The sequence below is a fragment of the Balaenoptera musculus genome, chromosome 17, assembly GCF_009873245.2.
Source record: "Balaenoptera musculus isolate JJ_BM4_2016_0621 chromosome 17, mBalMus1.pri.v3, whole genome shotgun sequence".
Taxonomy (NCBI): domain Eukaryota; kingdom Metazoa; phylum Chordata; class Mammalia; order Artiodactyla; family Balaenopteridae; genus Balaenoptera; species Balaenoptera musculus.
The window spans coordinates 37,294,232-37,312,728 of NC_045801.1; the positions used below are offsets into that span (position 1 = coordinate 37,294,232).

The 18,497-nt window shown below is 31.8% G+C and overlaps 1 protein-coding gene across 2 annotated transcripts in view; it reads right to left on the minus strand.

The window, feature by feature from the left end:
• VPS13B (vacuolar protein sorting 13 homolog B) overlaps nt 1–18,497 on the minus strand; it is a 775,748-nt gene that overhangs the window by 354,198 nt on the left and 403,053 nt on the right. The window contains exons 26-29 of one of the 2 annotated variants that reach the window (XM_036830846.1): nt 6,913–7,084; nt 6,295–6,409; nt 4,512–4,578; nt 559–967 (exon numbers count right to left, since the gene is read on the minus strand). In XM_036830846.1, the coding sequence (XP_036686741.1) occupies nt 559–967; nt 4,512–4,578; nt 6,295–6,409; nt 6,913–7,084 (763 nt within the window). Of the gene's footprint in view, nt 1–558; nt 968–4,511; nt 4,579–6,294; nt 6,410–6,912; nt 7,085–18,497 lie in introns of those variants that run through there. The other variant, XM_036830848.1, reaches the window with a different exon arrangement.

Genomic DNA, 18,497 nt, shown 5'->3' on the forward strand with positions numbered 1-18,497 from the left:
GACAAATATTCTGTGATTCAACTTTTATGAAATATCTAGAAGAGGAAAATTCAGAGAGACAGAAAGTAAATTAGAGGTTACCATGGGGGAGTTACTGCTTAATATATAAGGTATAGAGTTACTGTTTGGGGTGATGAAAACATTTTGGAAATAGTGGTGAAGGCTGCACAAGATTGTCAATATAATTTATGCCATTAATGCAGTGTGTGGTGTGTTTGCTAATTTTTTAAAGCAATTTTTAGTTATCTTAGGTATACAGAACACAACATTTGAGTTTAACAAAACAACTGAAAGTATAAGCTTTACTAGCAAAAGACCTAAAGGAAAAAATCTCATATTTCTTACTCTAGTAATTAGTAGAGTCAGAAACATTCCCAATATTTTGATATAACTCCTAAAGATTTAGTTGTAAAGTGACTATAACATATTTACTCTTTTTAAAATACACCAAACTGCAACCTACAACCAGCTACCATATTACAAAAAGAAAAACTAAAGTCCTTAGATGAAGGTTATTGAAAATCAGAGCAAAAAAAAAAAAAAATTCTGAAGACATACCTTCAATACTTGGCTGCATTTCTTCTGTTTTTGGGACAAAAATTCTGATTATACTTGTGTTGATATAAATCAAAGGTAAATTGCGTGAAGTCAGCGTATGGGTCCTCATGGGCTGACCAGGAGATTTTCTTTTCTCTTTTTGGGTCCTTGGTAGTTTTGCTTGAAATATACTTGCAATGGCATTAAGTAAAGGAAAACAAAGGACAATATCAAAGGCTTGTGCTGAAAGAAGTATTTCATGAAGAAAATGAGGGGAACCATCTGTTAAACCTTCAGGTAACTTATGAAAACTTCTTCGCTCATTTCTTGTTGTTAACTTGTGGCGAACATTTTTTGTTACAGCTTTTGTATATGTCAAAGAGAGAAATCCATGCTGCTGATGAGAGCCATCTAGAAGTTTTGCAGTTGTCTGTTCCAGAAAAAGGAAATCACAATACATGTTTTATTAAACAAAGGAAAAAAAAACCAAAACAAACTATTTGAAAGCAGAAAACAATCTCGGTTGATACTTTAATCTTTTATCACGTCCACACTTTTTTTTTCATGACTGGTCAGCTGTTTATTACAAATAAAAAAATAAAAGCACACTTCTTAATGAGCACATTACTGATCAATTCCATAGACAGGGCAAAAGCCTCTAAGACAGAATGACTGAACTTGAAGTTAGGAATCCTGGGTTGTAGTTCTAGATCTTGAGTGAGGTAATTAACCTCTTTGTGCCTGTTTCTATAATTTCTACTTTTTCTGTAACATTCAGAATTTAGAACAGATCATATCTAGATTTATCTTTTCATTCTTGATAATTTTTCATTAAGAGTAGCAATATGCTGTCATAATTTGGGTCAGAGAGGGGGTTTCTATGCACGCAAAATTGAAATACCATGTTATGTATTTCCATTTGTGAAATGGAACCAATAGTTTTCCTGAACCAATTAATGTACATAAAATTCTATTTTGCATATTACTCAAAATAAAATTAGAGTTAAGTCGTTATATTCCACATTCCCAACCCCTCTTCCCAAGGCCTGATGAAGATTTTTAGTTATTAGAGTCCAAAGAGTGATGTTAAGAGAGGAAGTGAACCGAGGAAGAAGAACAAGAAGGAAATACATTCACATAAAAAAGAAAAAAGTTAGAAGTAGCAAAGCAGCAATGTGTTTGAGCCTGTTATCCCATCACTAGTAAACCTCTTCTACTTCCATTTTCTTCCTCTCATTTTGTTGCCTATCACCTAATGAAAAGAAAATAGTATGAAGTTCAGTTTTCACTGTTAATTTTGTTTTTAATCTGGACTTTATAATGAAGAAAGGTGAGATAAAATTTACCTTTGCATATGTTTTTTTCTCAAAGTTAATTTTCTCACCATTAAAAAAAACTTGGAAAGTAGGCATTACATGAATATGCAATATAATCACTTTTCATATAATTGTCCTGCCCTCAAAGCATTTTTTTACTATTTCTAACTTTCTCACTGCCCCTTATCTAACTTCCCTTTCTTTTTGCTTTCTACACTCAAAACAAAAGGAAATACAGTAAAACAAGAAAAAGTGATCCCAGTCTTATCGCTATGATGCTAGATTGCAGGCAACAGTGGATGGAGAAGGGTGCTGTGGTATGGCCCCAATGCAAGAGGCCATAGCAACAGTGTCTCTAGGTGTCTCAACCAGGAATTAGGGTGGGGAGGGGTAGAATCAACCACTAATCTAAATAACCCACCTCAAATCTTAATTAATGGAAACATTTGAATCCTGGAAATAGTATAAAAGGTGTTTCAATGTATAAATGTTTTGATTTGGGGAAGATATTTTTAAACATGTTGAATGTAGGTACTCTTGAAAGGTCAACACCCATGAGAGAAAGTGTGTTGAACTGCTCTATCCCTAACTCCCCTAATAAAAGGCGGGAATAATTAAAGAATGAATGAATACTAACTGGAGTTGAGATAATATAAATATTACTTTTCATATAGTAATAATCAATATTTTATAGTATTTAAAGTGAAAAGTTAGAAAGCAATGATTACTGAAATGTTAAGAAAATTTTAAAATTTAGAAAAATTGATAAAATTTTAAAGGGCATTAACATGGTGTCCTAAATGGGAGGCAAATCCAAAAGGGAGGGGATATATGTATATGTATGGCTGATTCATTTTGCTGTGCAGTAGAATGTAACACTGTAAAGCAACTATACTCCAATAAAAATTAATTTTAAAAAACTCAAAAAAAAAAGGGCATTAACAATAATTTTGGTTTTCTTTCATGAATACATGTTAAAATTAAGAAAGTTCCTCATGGACGCTAATGAACATTTAAAGAGAAGAAAATAAATCTAAACAGAGCTTCCACTGACATGAAAAATTTTCCAGACTAGACTAGAAAAAATTCAAAATCAGAAACTAGTATTTGCTATGCAAATACAATGTTAAACACTAAATCTAAGAACACAATTATTTAAAATATTTGGCTAATTTTTACGCTCTCTTTAAAGATATACGTCTTAAATTCCTTTTGAGCTACAGAAAAGGGGAAAGAAAGAAATACTAGTTTACACATGCTAAGAAAATGTCTAATAATGTTTGCACTGATTTAATAGTTTCTTAAGAAAACTGCTATAACCATGGTGATAATCTGCTCTTAACATTTAAAAATTACATGTATTTTTATTGACTTTAAAAATGTCACTTAAAAGAACTTGCTTAATAACATATTCAGATATTTTGTACCACTAGGGAAAAAAAGTTTCTGAACTTCTAAAACCCACTGGTATACAGTCTACCGTTCATCTTCCGTCCAGTAAATGACAGACGTACAGCCTTGTCCAGATATAACAGGCACCAAATAAGGTACTTGGAGTTAGTTCTGAGAAGGAAATGGTATAATAATAGGGGAAAAAAAGCAATGTAAGGAAGAATCATAAAAGAAATGACAAAAGCAGTATGGTCAACTCTTGATCATTCAATACATGTATAATTTAACAAGCATATTCAACATCCTACTTTGATTTTCTAATGCTGATGGTAAAATTAGTTTATATTCACAAAACCAGAATGACAAATAGCATACTCAAGTAACCCATAAACAAATTATAGTGAAAACCAGTCTATGATTTAAGAATACATTATAGTTCATTTACAAAGTGAATGATGCAGAGGAAGATGAAAATCAAGAGTTGACTCTATGGATAGTTCAATTCCTTCTCTGGGTTCCTGTTAATGGGAGTTCTGTAGCATAATTTAAAAATGATTTCTTACAGAAGGAAAGAAGCCAGAGCAATTACTGAAAGGGTCCTGCTTGCTGATGGGTCGAACCAACAAGGTGCGTCTGTTCAGCTTGTCAGTACAGGAAAGGAAGACACCTCCACATTGCCCCAGAGACCAACACTCTTCCCCAAGGCTTGAGGTGATGGACAGGAGCAAAGAAGGTGAAAAGACAAAAAGCAATAAAAGCCATAAGCAAAAAAATCTGGATAGTTTTAATTCTGCTCAAGTTTGCATAGGTTTAGGTTTGAGCCACTGCTAGGTATGGCCTCTGCCTGGACCATCTTCTGCAAAAGCATTGTTAATGGAAGTAAACAAAAAATAGTTGCTTTTATTGTAAATGACTACTTTCAATTTATAATAAAGAACAATCCAATATGAACTCACTTATGATTAGGAAAAACTTCTAAAAGGTCAACATAATAATACATTAATGGTAAAGTATATTAATAAAAGCAATCCTACCTTTGCGTTATTGAAAAATTTACTTAATTGCTCTAACAGGAAAATGGTTACAAAACACAAGCAGCTTAAAGGAAGTAATAGTTTTATTTTATAATGTAATATTGGAGGAAAAGGTCAAAAAGAATTTACTGAGCTCTAATTCTTGTAACCATTAGTCCCATTGCATGAAAGAACAAAGAAAAACAGTTTATAATATATTTTTTAAAAATCATAATTACTAAATGAATCTCACCACAGGTTTTTCTTTGCACTGTAGAAATACTCCTTCAAAATGTCCTGACTGCCAACCTTCCCCTGGCCTGGAAAACATAAGTTCACCTTATCTGTTCTCTTCAATTTTTCTGAGTTAAAAAAATTGAGCATATATAACTATTTCAAGTAGTTCTGATGTAAACAACACTACACTGAACTAAAACGTGGATCTGACAATGCAATCAATAGAACAATTTACATTAGCACCACACCCTGGTAGTTCTGCAGAGAAGCATTTGTCTTAATGGTAAATTCTATATTTACCAAGGTTATTTTTCTTTCTCACCCATGAGACTCTAAGGTCCATAAGGGCATGGTTTATGTCTATTTTTTTTAAACACTATATCCCTAGTGCTTAGCATAGTGCTTGGGACATAATATACATTCAATAAATATTTTGATTAAATGAATGAATAAATAAATTATCTAAATATTTAAAGCTTACATAAATTTAACAGTAAAATCACTGATAATCTAGAACATAAATTATAATATTCACATAATCAAGAAATTATTTCAGCAATAAAATAAAATTCATGTATCACTTGCTAGGATCATTTTGATACAGAGATATAGCATTCAAAAGAAACTGAAGAGCTAACCATTCCATTATCAAAAATCAATTAATGATTCACTGTTACTACGACAAAAACAATTATCATACACTTGTTAAAATAATACTATTATAACAGGTCTTAATATAAACCCAGCAAAATATTTTGACCATCACTGTTATGACACAATTTTTTGGCTGTGACAGAGTTGAGAGTTATTTTCATAAACAATATGATATGTATAATAAAGAATGAAAGTTCGAATGTTTTTAATGTAGAATTAGAAACCCGTTAAATAAAAAGACTTCGGCTTTTAGAGTATATAATGCATCAATAAAGGTACAGAAACATGTGTACTTCTGGAGACACTTAATTGCTGAATGAATAAATATTATGAATCCAGGAAAAAAGGACTGTAAGGTTGTTTCTTTGTCAAAATACTATGAAGTAGAAAATACGATGCTGTTTAAAAAATAATTTTAAAAAAGCACGTGTGAGTTTTATGGTATGTGAATTATATTGCAGTTAAAAAAACTCAATTCCAGGGTAGTGTTATAAAGCAAAAAAAACTCCCAAAAGCATTCGCATTTTTATTTGGGAAAAATTAATAATAAAATTGCTATGTATCTTTATGAAAATATCTAAAACGTTACTTTTTTACTACCATTACTTATTATTATAGACAAATCATATTTACTTATAATCTACTTTTGGTAGAAATTTATTAGGAAGGAAAAATATGGTTCTAGGAACATCCACTACATGTTCATTAATCATCTGTGAGATAAGAAAAGTACTCAAAGTTGTAAGGAACATGATATGCTGCTCCATTTCAATCTATGGTATAGGGAGTGGATGAGGAGTATTCAGCAAAAACCAGAGCCATTAACTGTGTCCCAGGCATCTTGGCAAATACACAACATGCATAACAAATTGTGAGGTGATTAGTAAAAGCAGCTTATTTCATTTAATATGGCAGTGTGGATATTTATGAACAGATTTGCGTTCTTAGAAAGCAAAACTTTATTATATTCCATATATGAATGAATACCAAGTAAATTTAACCAATATATCTGTTAAGAACCATCTTTGGGAATATGTACAGTATTTTTTTAAAAATTAAGGAATCAAATTAAAATATAAAAATTCTTTTATAGACTTTGTTCAAGGAAACTATAGCTTTTCCCATATTCATTGTTCATTAATTACCTGCTTCTATAGTGATCAATATTGAAACTTTCTATTTTACATTTCACTTTGGTGTACACATCCTGGACATCTATGGAAGCACTGAGATCTTCTAGTTCACTGACCATACAAAGTTCTGCAATAAGAAGCAAATATTAATATCAGTATAGGGTTCACAATCAATATTAAAACTTTCTATTTACATTTAATGTTAGCATGTATATCCTTGACATCTACAGAGGGACTAAGACCTTCTGTTCATTAACCACATAAGATTCTACAATAATAAGGAAAATTAATATCAGTATAGGCCTCAAAATTAAGATACGATGCTTATTTCAAAACAGGGGAAATCCCAGTTAATGTATGAAGTGCTACATATATCAGTCAACAGTCTTTGCAATACATTTAGTGATATGACCAATGAAGAAATTACTTCATGGCTTTTGAAGTGAATTTTAATACAAATAAGACAAAATTTAGGTATTATAGGCAACATGTTAGTATTACTAATAGAAATCACTTGAGTTAGACTTAATGATTGATTTAAATGCCAATGATAAATAAAACTAAATCACCAATTTCTTCTAAAAATAGTGTTTAATATTTTATCTTTTCAGTAGAAAAGTAATCCTGTACCTGTGCCTTTATTTTCAGGATCTGGAGCAAAGAGCTTTATAGTAATTTTGGGGAGCACCCACTGCATCCACAGACTAACACGACCACTGGATCCACCAATGTTACTTGTAGTTTGTTCCAAGGTAACAGAATCCGAGAATGGTGAATCATCAACTGCTTGTACAGAATCTCCCTGGGATGAGGAATAACAACAATACTTTGTAACATAAATAAAAATAACTAAAAATTTATAATTTAAAATCTGCAATTACTGCTTTAACTTATCATATATGCTAATGCAAATCATATGAATGCTTATACATAATGCCAGTAACATAAACATACACTAATCATATGGTTTTCATAGTTACAGTGTACATGCATGCCATTCCAGTTCCTCTAAACGAGTTAGGATCATACCAATGAGTATTTCCTTATAGAGTAGCTATAGCCAAGGGCCAAATCGGGCTCTATTTTTGGAAATAAAGTCTTACTACCTTCACAACCACATCCACTCATTTATCTATTGCCTATGACTACTGATTAGCAGAGTTAAGTAGCTGCTTTAGAGCTGCTATGATCCACAAAGCCTACAATATTCACTATCTTGTCATTTATGGAAAAAGTTTGTCTACCCTTGCTATGGTGTATTTATGTATGAATATATAATCCATAGTAAAACACAGCATAATCACCATGATTTAAGAAACAGCAAAACATTCATCATGCCTCACATATTTTAATATTAAGGAGACATTTAAAAGTTAGCAGATTTGACAACAGATTTTTTAAATGATTTATATGGTTAAAAGTCTCTGAATTAGAGGTAAACAGCATGAACGTGTGTGTGTGTGTGTGTGTGTGTGTGTGTGTGTGTTATGGTTATCTTTACAGAAATATATTCTGCAAATTATACATATCCTACAGAAGGGTACAATAAAAATGATAACAATGAAACAAAATATAAGTAAAATGAGCAGGCTTTTGATAAATACCTCTTAGCTCAAGAAATTTTCCCAGGTTAATATTCAATGTTTTGCACATTTGGGATGGTATTATTTTGTAATTTGATGTACTTCAGAGTGTGTCTCCAGCCCAATAAGAGGCAGTTGAAGCCCAAGAATATAACCCTTGGATCACAGACCTCAGCCCACAAGAAGGGAATCTTGCAGCTTCAGAGAACCTGCCATACATGCTGGCCCCAAACCTTCATCAGAACATAAGCTTATTCAGTTCAACAAATACATACTGAATTCTGGATACATATAAGGTCCAAAATTTGGTACTAATAAACTTTCTGTAAAAGGTCTGTTGGGTTGTTTATCTTTTCAGCAGCTGAAAATAAATCCTGGTTTGAAGATGAACAGCTTCAGTCTCAAAGGCAGGAAGAGATGGTGCCAGAGATAGTGATCACTCACTCATGTATTCTGTTCTTTTAGCATTAGCTACCAAGTATTTGGGTTTTTTAAATCCCAACTTTGCTGTCCATCTAAAACCTTCAAAAAAACTCCAGAACCTAAACTCATTCTCTGTGAACTGATCAAATACACCAGAGCATGCTTACTTTTTAAAACATGTATATATATTTAAATATTAGTTATATGTACTTAAGCTTAGTTTGGCAGGCAGCATGATGTATTGAAGACAGTGTAGCCATTCTTTGTTCCAATTACACCAAGCAAAGCAGAAAGCTCACTGCTCGTGATGTTTTTCATCTAGATGCTTTTCCAAAACTCAGTGGTCCTAAATCTGCTAAAATTGAAATTCCTAGAATTTGAGAAGCTATATAAAAATTCAGGTTTTTGGTTAGCTGTCTAAAGTAACACAACATCTAATGAAAAGCACAAACTAATCCCAGAAAAAGATACATTTTACAAAAATTCAATAAAAGACAGCATAATGTAGTCAGTATGCCTTTCTCTATGGATTGGGTCTAAGAGCAGAAGAATTCATAAATTAAATTCTCCCTCCAACACTTAGAGGAACATTATAATCTCAAGAATGGAAATTGTAGGGAAAAGACCATCTCAAATCAATGAAACCTTGATTGTTAACACTATTAAGTATACCTAGTAGGAATGCTAAGAAAACTGTGGCTTCAAATTTAATAAGCAAGCACTCCTGAGAAAAAGTTTTGCTCTCCTTCTTCATGCAGTTTCAATTTTCATTTTGGATTTACAACATTTGGTATGGTATTGTTAAATATGTTTGTGCATCAATTTTCTGCTCTATTTCTAAATCTATAGCAAAAATTGAGCCAGAATTGGAGACGCTGAACTATTTTCCCACACCTCTTTAGCCAAGGTCTAAAATATACAGTTCAATTCTTTCACCATTTTGTCGCAAATTGACCAAAATACTGAGTTTATTATGCTAGCTGAATTTATCTTTGTTCATCTGGAAGAGCAAACACTTCAGCCCTTCATCCCTGGCCTGCTTCAGAGCTCAGGGATGATCATACTTTTGGCCACACTGCTACTCTCCCTTATCAAAATAACTCCAGCATTCTTTTTCAATCACAAAACTTCCCAAAGGTCTAAACACTTCCACTGCTGTTTGTACTTAAGTCAACGATAACAAGTGGACTGCTGTGGTTTCCACTACCTTCGCTCTCACCATTTCAATGTGAAGGGTGGGAAAAATGAATAACTGTTTTTAAGCTTACTACTTAAGCCTGCCACTCATATTTCCCCTTCTACCACCACTGAGATCGATATTCAGGAAGCTAGAGCTATATCCACTGAAAAGTATACTGCTCCTTATCAACATGTCAACATAAAAAGAATTACTCATAGTTTAAAGTATAAGTCATCCAAGGATCATATAAGCAAATACTTCTACTTAACACAAGCAACGGTTAAGAGTGTGCTTTTTTAAACTAGATTCATTTATAGTGAATTCTTTATGTCGAAATAATTTAAAAATAATAGTTCTTACCCAACTCAGCAACAAATACCTTAAATAGTGTTTTTAAATTTTATGGACTTTTGGAATGCAAATATTAATTAGAAATTTAAACATACAGATACATAATATAAATAAGCACAACAAATGTAAGGTGACCTCAGATAAATAGGTTAAATTTATGTAATAAAATTTTTGCATAAAAAAATAAGTCAATAATTGAGAAACTAGAGACATCTTCCAGCATGATTATTTTGAAATATGAAAAGCATGACAACAAAATATTGTGTTGATTCATATGTGAAGGCTAAACAATAACCTGCTTTGATATATGTATTATCTTGGTTCTTTCAACAGCTACTTAATTAATTAGATGATAATCTAAATGCTAAGATTTCTACATTTTGAATAAAAGTTTCTCCCTAAATGTTGAAGATGAAATCATTTAAAGGTAAACATTTAATGAAATAAGTCTATTTTGAGGAAGAGATTTAAAACTATTATGAGACATCCTTAAAATATCAACTGAGTAAAAAAGTTCAAACTAAACTTACTTTCTAAAAGGTTGTCTAGAATAATAATTTGAGGTAGATTACTGCTTAGGTTAACTGCACTTAAATCACTGAAAAACTGACAATAGTTTTGCTATAGCAGTTGATGCCAAACAACTTCACTTTTTTTTTTTTTTGGAGATACAATTGACATATAATATTATAATAGTTTCAGGTATAAAACATAATGATTCGATATTTATATATATTGTGAAATGATCACAGTAAGTCTAGTTAACATCCATTGTCACACAGTCATAAATTGTTTTTTCTTGTGATGAGAAATTTTAAGATCTACTCTCTTAGCAACTTTCAAATACACAATACAGTATTATTAACTACAGTCACCATGGCGTACATTACATCACTAGGGCTTATTTATTTTATAACTGGAAATTTGTACCTTTTGACCACCTTCATTCATTTCTCCCCCCAAATTTTCACTTTGGATTTAACTGAAAATAAATGCATTTTAAATAATTATTGGGGACTAAGAAATGAACCACTTCATGCTGGATTGTTTTCTGGAAATATATATATTTATAATTGAAGTATAGTTGATTTACAATACTATATTAATTTCAGGTGTACAATAGAGTGATTCAATATTTTATAGATTATACTGCATTTAAAGTTACTATAAAATATTGACAATATTCCATGCTATACAATATAGCTCATGCTGGACTTTTTTGAGAACTAGGCTGCTGAAGTAATTTTAATTCCAGAATCAATAAAATATGCAATTCGAATTTTGCCATGACCCTAACCTCCCAACATTGTTGGTTAATTTGTCAATTTTTACCTTAGGTTGAGTTATAAATCAATATTCTAGCATTCATTCAGCATTTTAGATTTTTCTAAAGCTTTAAAATTATTTCTTTAAAATGCTGTGAATAAGGATGACATTATCAAAGATATTATACACATATACAAGAAGCTAAAATGAAAAAATGCTTAATGGTTTGCCTAAAATCACAACTTAATTGGAGGGATTTAATTTCATGAACACAATATAGCTATCCGTAATAACTGTCCTTCCTATATCACCTTTATGGAAAGTACTGAAAATCCAGTAGTTCAAAATAACATTTTATATAATTAGAACAGCTTCCAAAAGACTTAACAGTTTATGTACTTACCCTATAAGGGAAACATGTGAATGTGTATGTATCTGTGTATTGTGTATCTATTTGCTTTGTTTACTTGTTATTAAAACAAATCATCAAAATGTTAGCACTTTCAAAGGCAGTTTTTATTGTTAGGCTATCTTGTAAGCAAAATGGCATAAATATTTCAATGAACATGATTATATAGTGTTTCACTTTCCTGAACATCTACCTGAACACAAATTTTGGACAACCTTAACTAGCTGAAATACGGTGAAATATGTTCTTCAAGTGTACAGGTAAAGCCTTACTTTGGGTCCATGATAAGAATTAGCATTCCAGAGACATCTTGTTTTATAGCAAAATTTTTGCTCACCCTTCTATGTAATACAGAATTTTCTCTGGGAAGCAGCAATGCATTGATGGGCTAAATTTCCCAGTGCACCTATATATTAGGTGTATACACATATTCATCCCCAAAGTTAAATATTATAAATTCTGCTAAAGATAAAGGACTGAGTCTTAAATGCTTAATTTTTTTTAAAAGCTGAATATTATTAAGCTAAGTATCCAATTTAAGAAATTAGAAAAACAACAGAATAAACCCAAGAAAAAAGCAATATCTATCTTAGCCTAGGTAGTGGAAAAAAGTTACCCTTGAGACTTTTTAAACACAACTCTGGGTTACACGTAGCTTTGAGGGCTTGATTTCATACTACCGAAATGTTTCAAAAAACATCTAGCTATGAAATTAACAGTAAAGGAGTCCCAGGCTAGTGATGGCCCTTGGAGTCCCTCAGAGAAGGAAACACAGAAAATCCCTATTGGGGAACAGGCCCTCATATGCTATGTAAGAGTCTCATAAAGTCGCACTAGTGAAGAACTCCCAATAGAAGAGCACATAACACATACGGAAACAGCCTACTAAGAGCAAGGGTTAAGAATACAACAGTAGGATTAGACTCTCAAGAAATTCAGATAACAGATCTGATAAATAATATAAAAGAATTATGTTTAAAACAACAAAAGACATAAAAACAAACAAAAAATAAACTCAATATATGCTTTTATGAATTCATATCAAAATATATTTGTAGTGACAATGAATATATACATCTCTATGCCCCGTACTATAATAAATCAGGTTTAATTTATTCAAAATGAGTTGACTTCCCAAATCGTTTAACATCCATATATTAAAGAACAATGTGTTTAAAACCTACTCTGTACCAAGCACTACTGCTTGGTACAGAGTAGGTACTGGTTGCTCAAATTAGGGTTATCCTATGATGATAAAGATAATAGGTGACAGGTGATAATAGAAAGTTTATAGTTCACATCCAGTATGGCATTGAAACAGTATAATCATTATTTAACACTGTTACTTCTGAACCAATGTAAGCCTCTCAGTGTAAGTCATTTTACCTCCAACCCATAACGTTTGACTTAACACTTATTTCAGATGAAAAAAATAGTATAAAAAGTACAACTAATATGGGAACAGAAAAAGCAACAGTGTCAAATTTTCAATACATCTTTTGCTATTTGAACAAAATTTGTTAGTGCTGAAACATGCTAGAAGGTTTCCTTCACAGAAAATTACTATCAAAAGAGAAAATTATGTTCAACTTGAAAATATTGCCTAATATTTAAAAAGTTAAGTGAAATATTTATTCAACATATTACTGGAAGTCTTAGCCAGAGCAATTAGGCAAGAAAAAGAAGTAAAAAGCAACAAAATTGGAAAGGGAAAAAAGCAAAATGATCTCTGTTTGCAGACAACATGAACTTACATGTAGAAAATCCTAAAGATTCAACAACAAAAAATTTTAGAATAAACAAATTCAGCAAGATACAAACCCACATCTGTGTTTTTGCACAATAACAGTGAACAATCAGAAAGGGAAATTAATAAAACAATTCTGTTTATAATAGCATCAAAAAGAATAAAATACTTAGGAATAAACTTAACCAAGGAAGTGAAAGACTAAAAAATATTGCTAATAGAAATGAAAGAAGACACAAACAAATGGAGAAATGTCCCATGTTCATGGATCGGAAAACTTAATGTTAAAATGGGAAGTTATTGTTTAACAGGTACCACATTTCAGTTGGGAAAAATAAAAAAAGTTTTGCAGATGGTTGATGGTGATGGTTGCACAACAATGTGAATGTACTTAATGTCACAGAAGGGTACTTTTAAAAATGGTTTAAAAAGGTAATTTTATGTTGTGTATATTTTACCAGAATAAAAAATTTGACATAAAAACATTAACTGGGACATAAAGTCATAATTGCACAGTATCAAAAGACAGTGTATTTGTTTAGCATCTATAAAAACTATGTTCAGTAGTTTCATTTTATACAGCCTGGGCTACCAGAACTCCATAAAACATCTTTATTAATTACGTGGGACTGAGTGAACTGATGAGGATGAGTATAATTTTTGTGACTTTCTGTCTGAATTAAAAAAAAAAAACCCCACAAGGACTCAGAGGCAAAGAATATACAAATCAATTTTCACTGCAAAGTAAAGGAGCTGTTACAGTGGAGGATTACTGGACTGAATGTCAATATTATGACATAGCATGAGTGTGTTTCATGTTTGGTAATTGCAATCATTGTTGCTTTTGTTGTGGTCATCCATGTACAATGCTTGGTGTCAGTCTATTTATCTCTTGTAAAAATAAAATACAGTGTGTGTGTGTGAAAAAAAAATATATAGGCACTCTTAAGAAAAAAAAAATCTTTATTTTACCATTAAGTATTACTTTATCAATAATGAGTAGTATAAAATTCATTTTCTAGGAATACAGCAATAGCATTGTTGGAGTTGGGAACCTGGAACAAGATGCATGCCTATATTCCCTTTATGATGATAACATTAGTGTATTTTGTCTATCCAGTCCTTACCTCTTTTCTAATAATCTTCTAAGTTAAAACTTCTTCTATATGCAAAGAATGCCTAAACTAAGACCCAGTTTGGATGAGGTATGTGTTATACACTAGTGCCTTTTCAATTAGGATTACCCTGTTGATTATCATGGGAATATACAGTGACTGTGAGAATTTCCACACAAAACATATTTTTCTAGATAATAAAACAAGGGGGAACACTTCCCATATCATTTTGTGAAGACAGTGTAATCATGATACCAAAATACAACAAAGATATTATGTAAAAGAAAAGTTAAAGGCCAGTATCACTCATGACTATGAAACCAAAACCCTAAATAAAATATTAGCAAACACAATCCAGCAAGATATGAAAAGGAAAATATATTACATCTAAGTTGGGTTTGTTCCAGAAATGCAAGATCAGCTTAATATTTGAAAATCAACCAAAGTTACTAGTCACCTTAAAGGAATAAAGAAGAAGAAACAAGTACTGAATACATAATCGTATCAACTGAATAAAAGTGCCAAATACTGAAGTGTACTCTTATAACAAAATGGTCAAGACTTCTAAAAAGAAAACTAAAATCTTATTGAAATTAAAGAAAACACAAATAGAGGAATGTGCCACATTCATAGAGTATACGGACAAACTATACATACTCAGTTAATATTTGTACTAACATATTGAGATGAATATTAACATTATCCCCACTTTTAGAGATGATGAAACTAAAGCACAGAGGTTAAATAATGTGATCATAAACTGCAGAAATTAAAAACTCAAGTTGTCTGATTCCAAAGTGACTTCTATAGATTCCATTAACTTAGAATCACACTCAGATGAGCTGGCCCAGTCCCTACTTTGTGTGACACTAACTTCAATTCACTGCATTTCAATTTTCTAGTAAATGATCTTCCAACAATCCCTTTCAATAGTATAGCTGTAAATTGATGGAATTAAGAGAAACATCTTTCTCACTTGTCAAGCTCTGCAAAATTATTATACCAAAGTCAGAGGAAGGCAATTCTTAAAGCTGACAAAGTAGAGAGTCTATGACAAAAAGTGGGAAGTAGCACACAGAATTTAGCTAGTTTTCCCCAGGAGAAAAAAAAAAATACACCTTAGAGAAAATAAATTACCAGCATTCTATTTTTCTGTTTGCAAGGTTACTAGGGAAACTAAATAAACGACTTCTAATTTTCACTTTTTTCCCTTTAGTACCACATTTTTTGGCAAAGCTTTGAAACATGCTTGAATACATTCAGGGATAATATTAAATGCCATTTTAATTCTATACCATTCATGCTGGTACTAAGCAAATCTCATTAAAATGACAGAAATGTGCTCTTCTGAGTAAGAAAATCAGTACTAAATAAAGTATATTTAATGATTCTGCATTCACTTTCCTCTACCCCCTAATTTCTATACCAAATAACTCAGCTATCAACGTATAGGGCTGGCCAAAAAGTTTTTTTGGGTTTTTTTTATAACATCTTATGGAAAAACCCAAACGAACTTTTTGGCCAACCCAATATTTCAACAGGTAAAGAAAAATTAAAATAGCATTTCTGGTATTAGTTTTGAAATGGTTTGTCAGGCACCGGTCATATAAAATGCATATAATATCTTCAGGGCAAAATTACTTCATTAAGAGTTAATCAACCTTTATTCACCAATGTTCATAGTAGCGTTATTCATAATAGCCAAAAGGAGCAAATAACCCAGACGTCCATCAACAGATCAATGGATAAAAAAAAGTATGCTATATACACAAATGGAGTAACACTCAGCCATAGAAGGCAATGAAATTCTTATACATGGATGAATGTATAAAACATTCATCTTACTACCTGGACGAATCTCTAAAACATTATACTAAATGAAATAAGCTTAACAAATACTTATGATTCCTCTTATATGAGGTACCCAGAATAGGCGAATTCACAGAGACAGAAAGTACAGTAGAGGTTACCAGGGATGGGGTTGGGAGGATGGGGAGTCACTGTTTCATGGGAAAAGAGTTTTTGTTTGAAATGATAAAATAGTTTTGGAAATGGATAGTTGTTATGGCTGTGCAACCCTGTGATTACTTATTTAATGCCACAAAATTGTACACATAAAAATGGTTAACATGATAAATTTTGTTACTTATATTTTACCACAATAAAAAAAAAATTCAGCAAAAAAAAGTTACCAATGATATTGAGAATCTAATATAATATGTACAAGGCAGAATGAGAAAAACAAAGATTCCAAAGACCAGTTCTTAGTACTTAATGATGTTAAAGAAATTTAAATTCAAGTAACATGGCAGACTAAGTTGAAATGAATGTTTTCCTTTTCTACTACAAAAGCACTGAAATTCTAGATAAAACACAAGAATTTGTTTTAATACATTAAAGTGCTGTATATCTTTTCTTTGGTCTTGTAGACCTACTCTTCAATCATTAATACCCTCTCTACCTGGGAGGCTAACCTGTGCGAACAATATGTACAAATATTCTTGTCCTCTGGTTTCTGGTCGTTTTCAGCTAATGAGGAACATGGCAGGAGATAGAAAGGAGGGAGGAGAACGAAGTCAGTATTATCCCCTGTTCTCCCTGCCCGTAAGCCTATTTATGGCAAAAACATTCCAGCGTTACTAGCTCCAGGTACTGTACTATCTCCTGTGGTTTCCCTTCCCAGTCAACACCTTTGTCCTTATGAGAATGCCATCTTTTTCTAACTAATATAATAGTCAAACTTGAAATAAATAAAGGGAAATCTCAAGATGTCAGAAATGAAGAGGAAACACAAAGTCAGGGTAATGACTGGGAACTGAGTCATTACAGACTCAGTTTTCCATTATAGATTATTACAAGATATTGAGTATAGTTCCCTGTGCTATACAGTAGGTCCCTGTTGTTTACTATTTTATATATAGTAGTGTGTAGATGTTAATCCCAAACTCCTAATTTATCTCCCCCCCCACCCACTATCCCCTTTAGTAATCATAAGTTTGTTTTCTATCTCTGTGAGTCTATTTCTGTTTTGTAAATAAGTTCATTTCTATCATTTTTTTTAGATTCCACATGTAAGTGATGTCATATGATATTTGTCTTTCTCTGTCTGACTTACTTCACTTAATATGGTAATCTCTAGGTCTCACTGCAATCCCACTCCTGGGCATTTCTCTGGAGAAAACTCTAATTTGAAAAGATACATGCATCCCAATGTTCATAGCAGCATTATTTATAATAGCCAAGACATGAAAGAAACCTAAATCAACAGATGAATAGATAAAGAAGATGTAGTATATATACACAATGGAATATTACTCAGCCATAAAAAAAATGAAATAATGCCATTTGCAGCAACATGGATGGACCTAGAGATTATCATATACCATATATTTAAATTTGTATGCAGACAGTTCTGTTGCTTACATGACAGTGTTGTCCACAGAATGTCTTCTTATAATCAAAAGATTATTAGTCAATGATTAGCAAGAGCAAAGGGATGCTAGAGCTTCCTGGGAATGCCAGGTCAAATAGGCATAAAGGCCTATTATGGATTACAACAAAATATATGCATACCCTCTCCACACTGTCCTCCCTAGCCCCATTCATTAAGTAGTTTCTCCAGTGAGAGGACACGGCTTTATCTCCATTCAGTCAGTAACACATTTAAATATACAGGAAACTTCATGAAAATTAGAAAAACATTTTTTAAATGGAATTCAAAGGATCACAGTAACATATCTACCATGTTGGAACTCAAAACAAAAGGAATAAAAATTACAAAGGTCATTACACACAATTTTAGCAGCACTATAAACAAAAAGAAATGAGAAATGAAAGCTTGGGCACAAATTCTGACTTCTGGATGAATTAAACGGCCACAGATTTAATCATAGATGAAGCATTCATACAAAAAGGAGAAAACAATGACTATATTTTCTGATGTCATCATTTACTGGCTAATTCTCAAAGAGGTAAATTTAAACTCAGATGCAAACATAGTTAATCTTGATCTCCACATAAATATTTTCTTGAGAGCAAGAAGAGAAATTAAACATGAAATGTTCAATACACGAACACCTTCTAATTTGTAAAGTTAAATCAAAGTCTCAACATTGATCATCATATCAAAATTGTCTACACA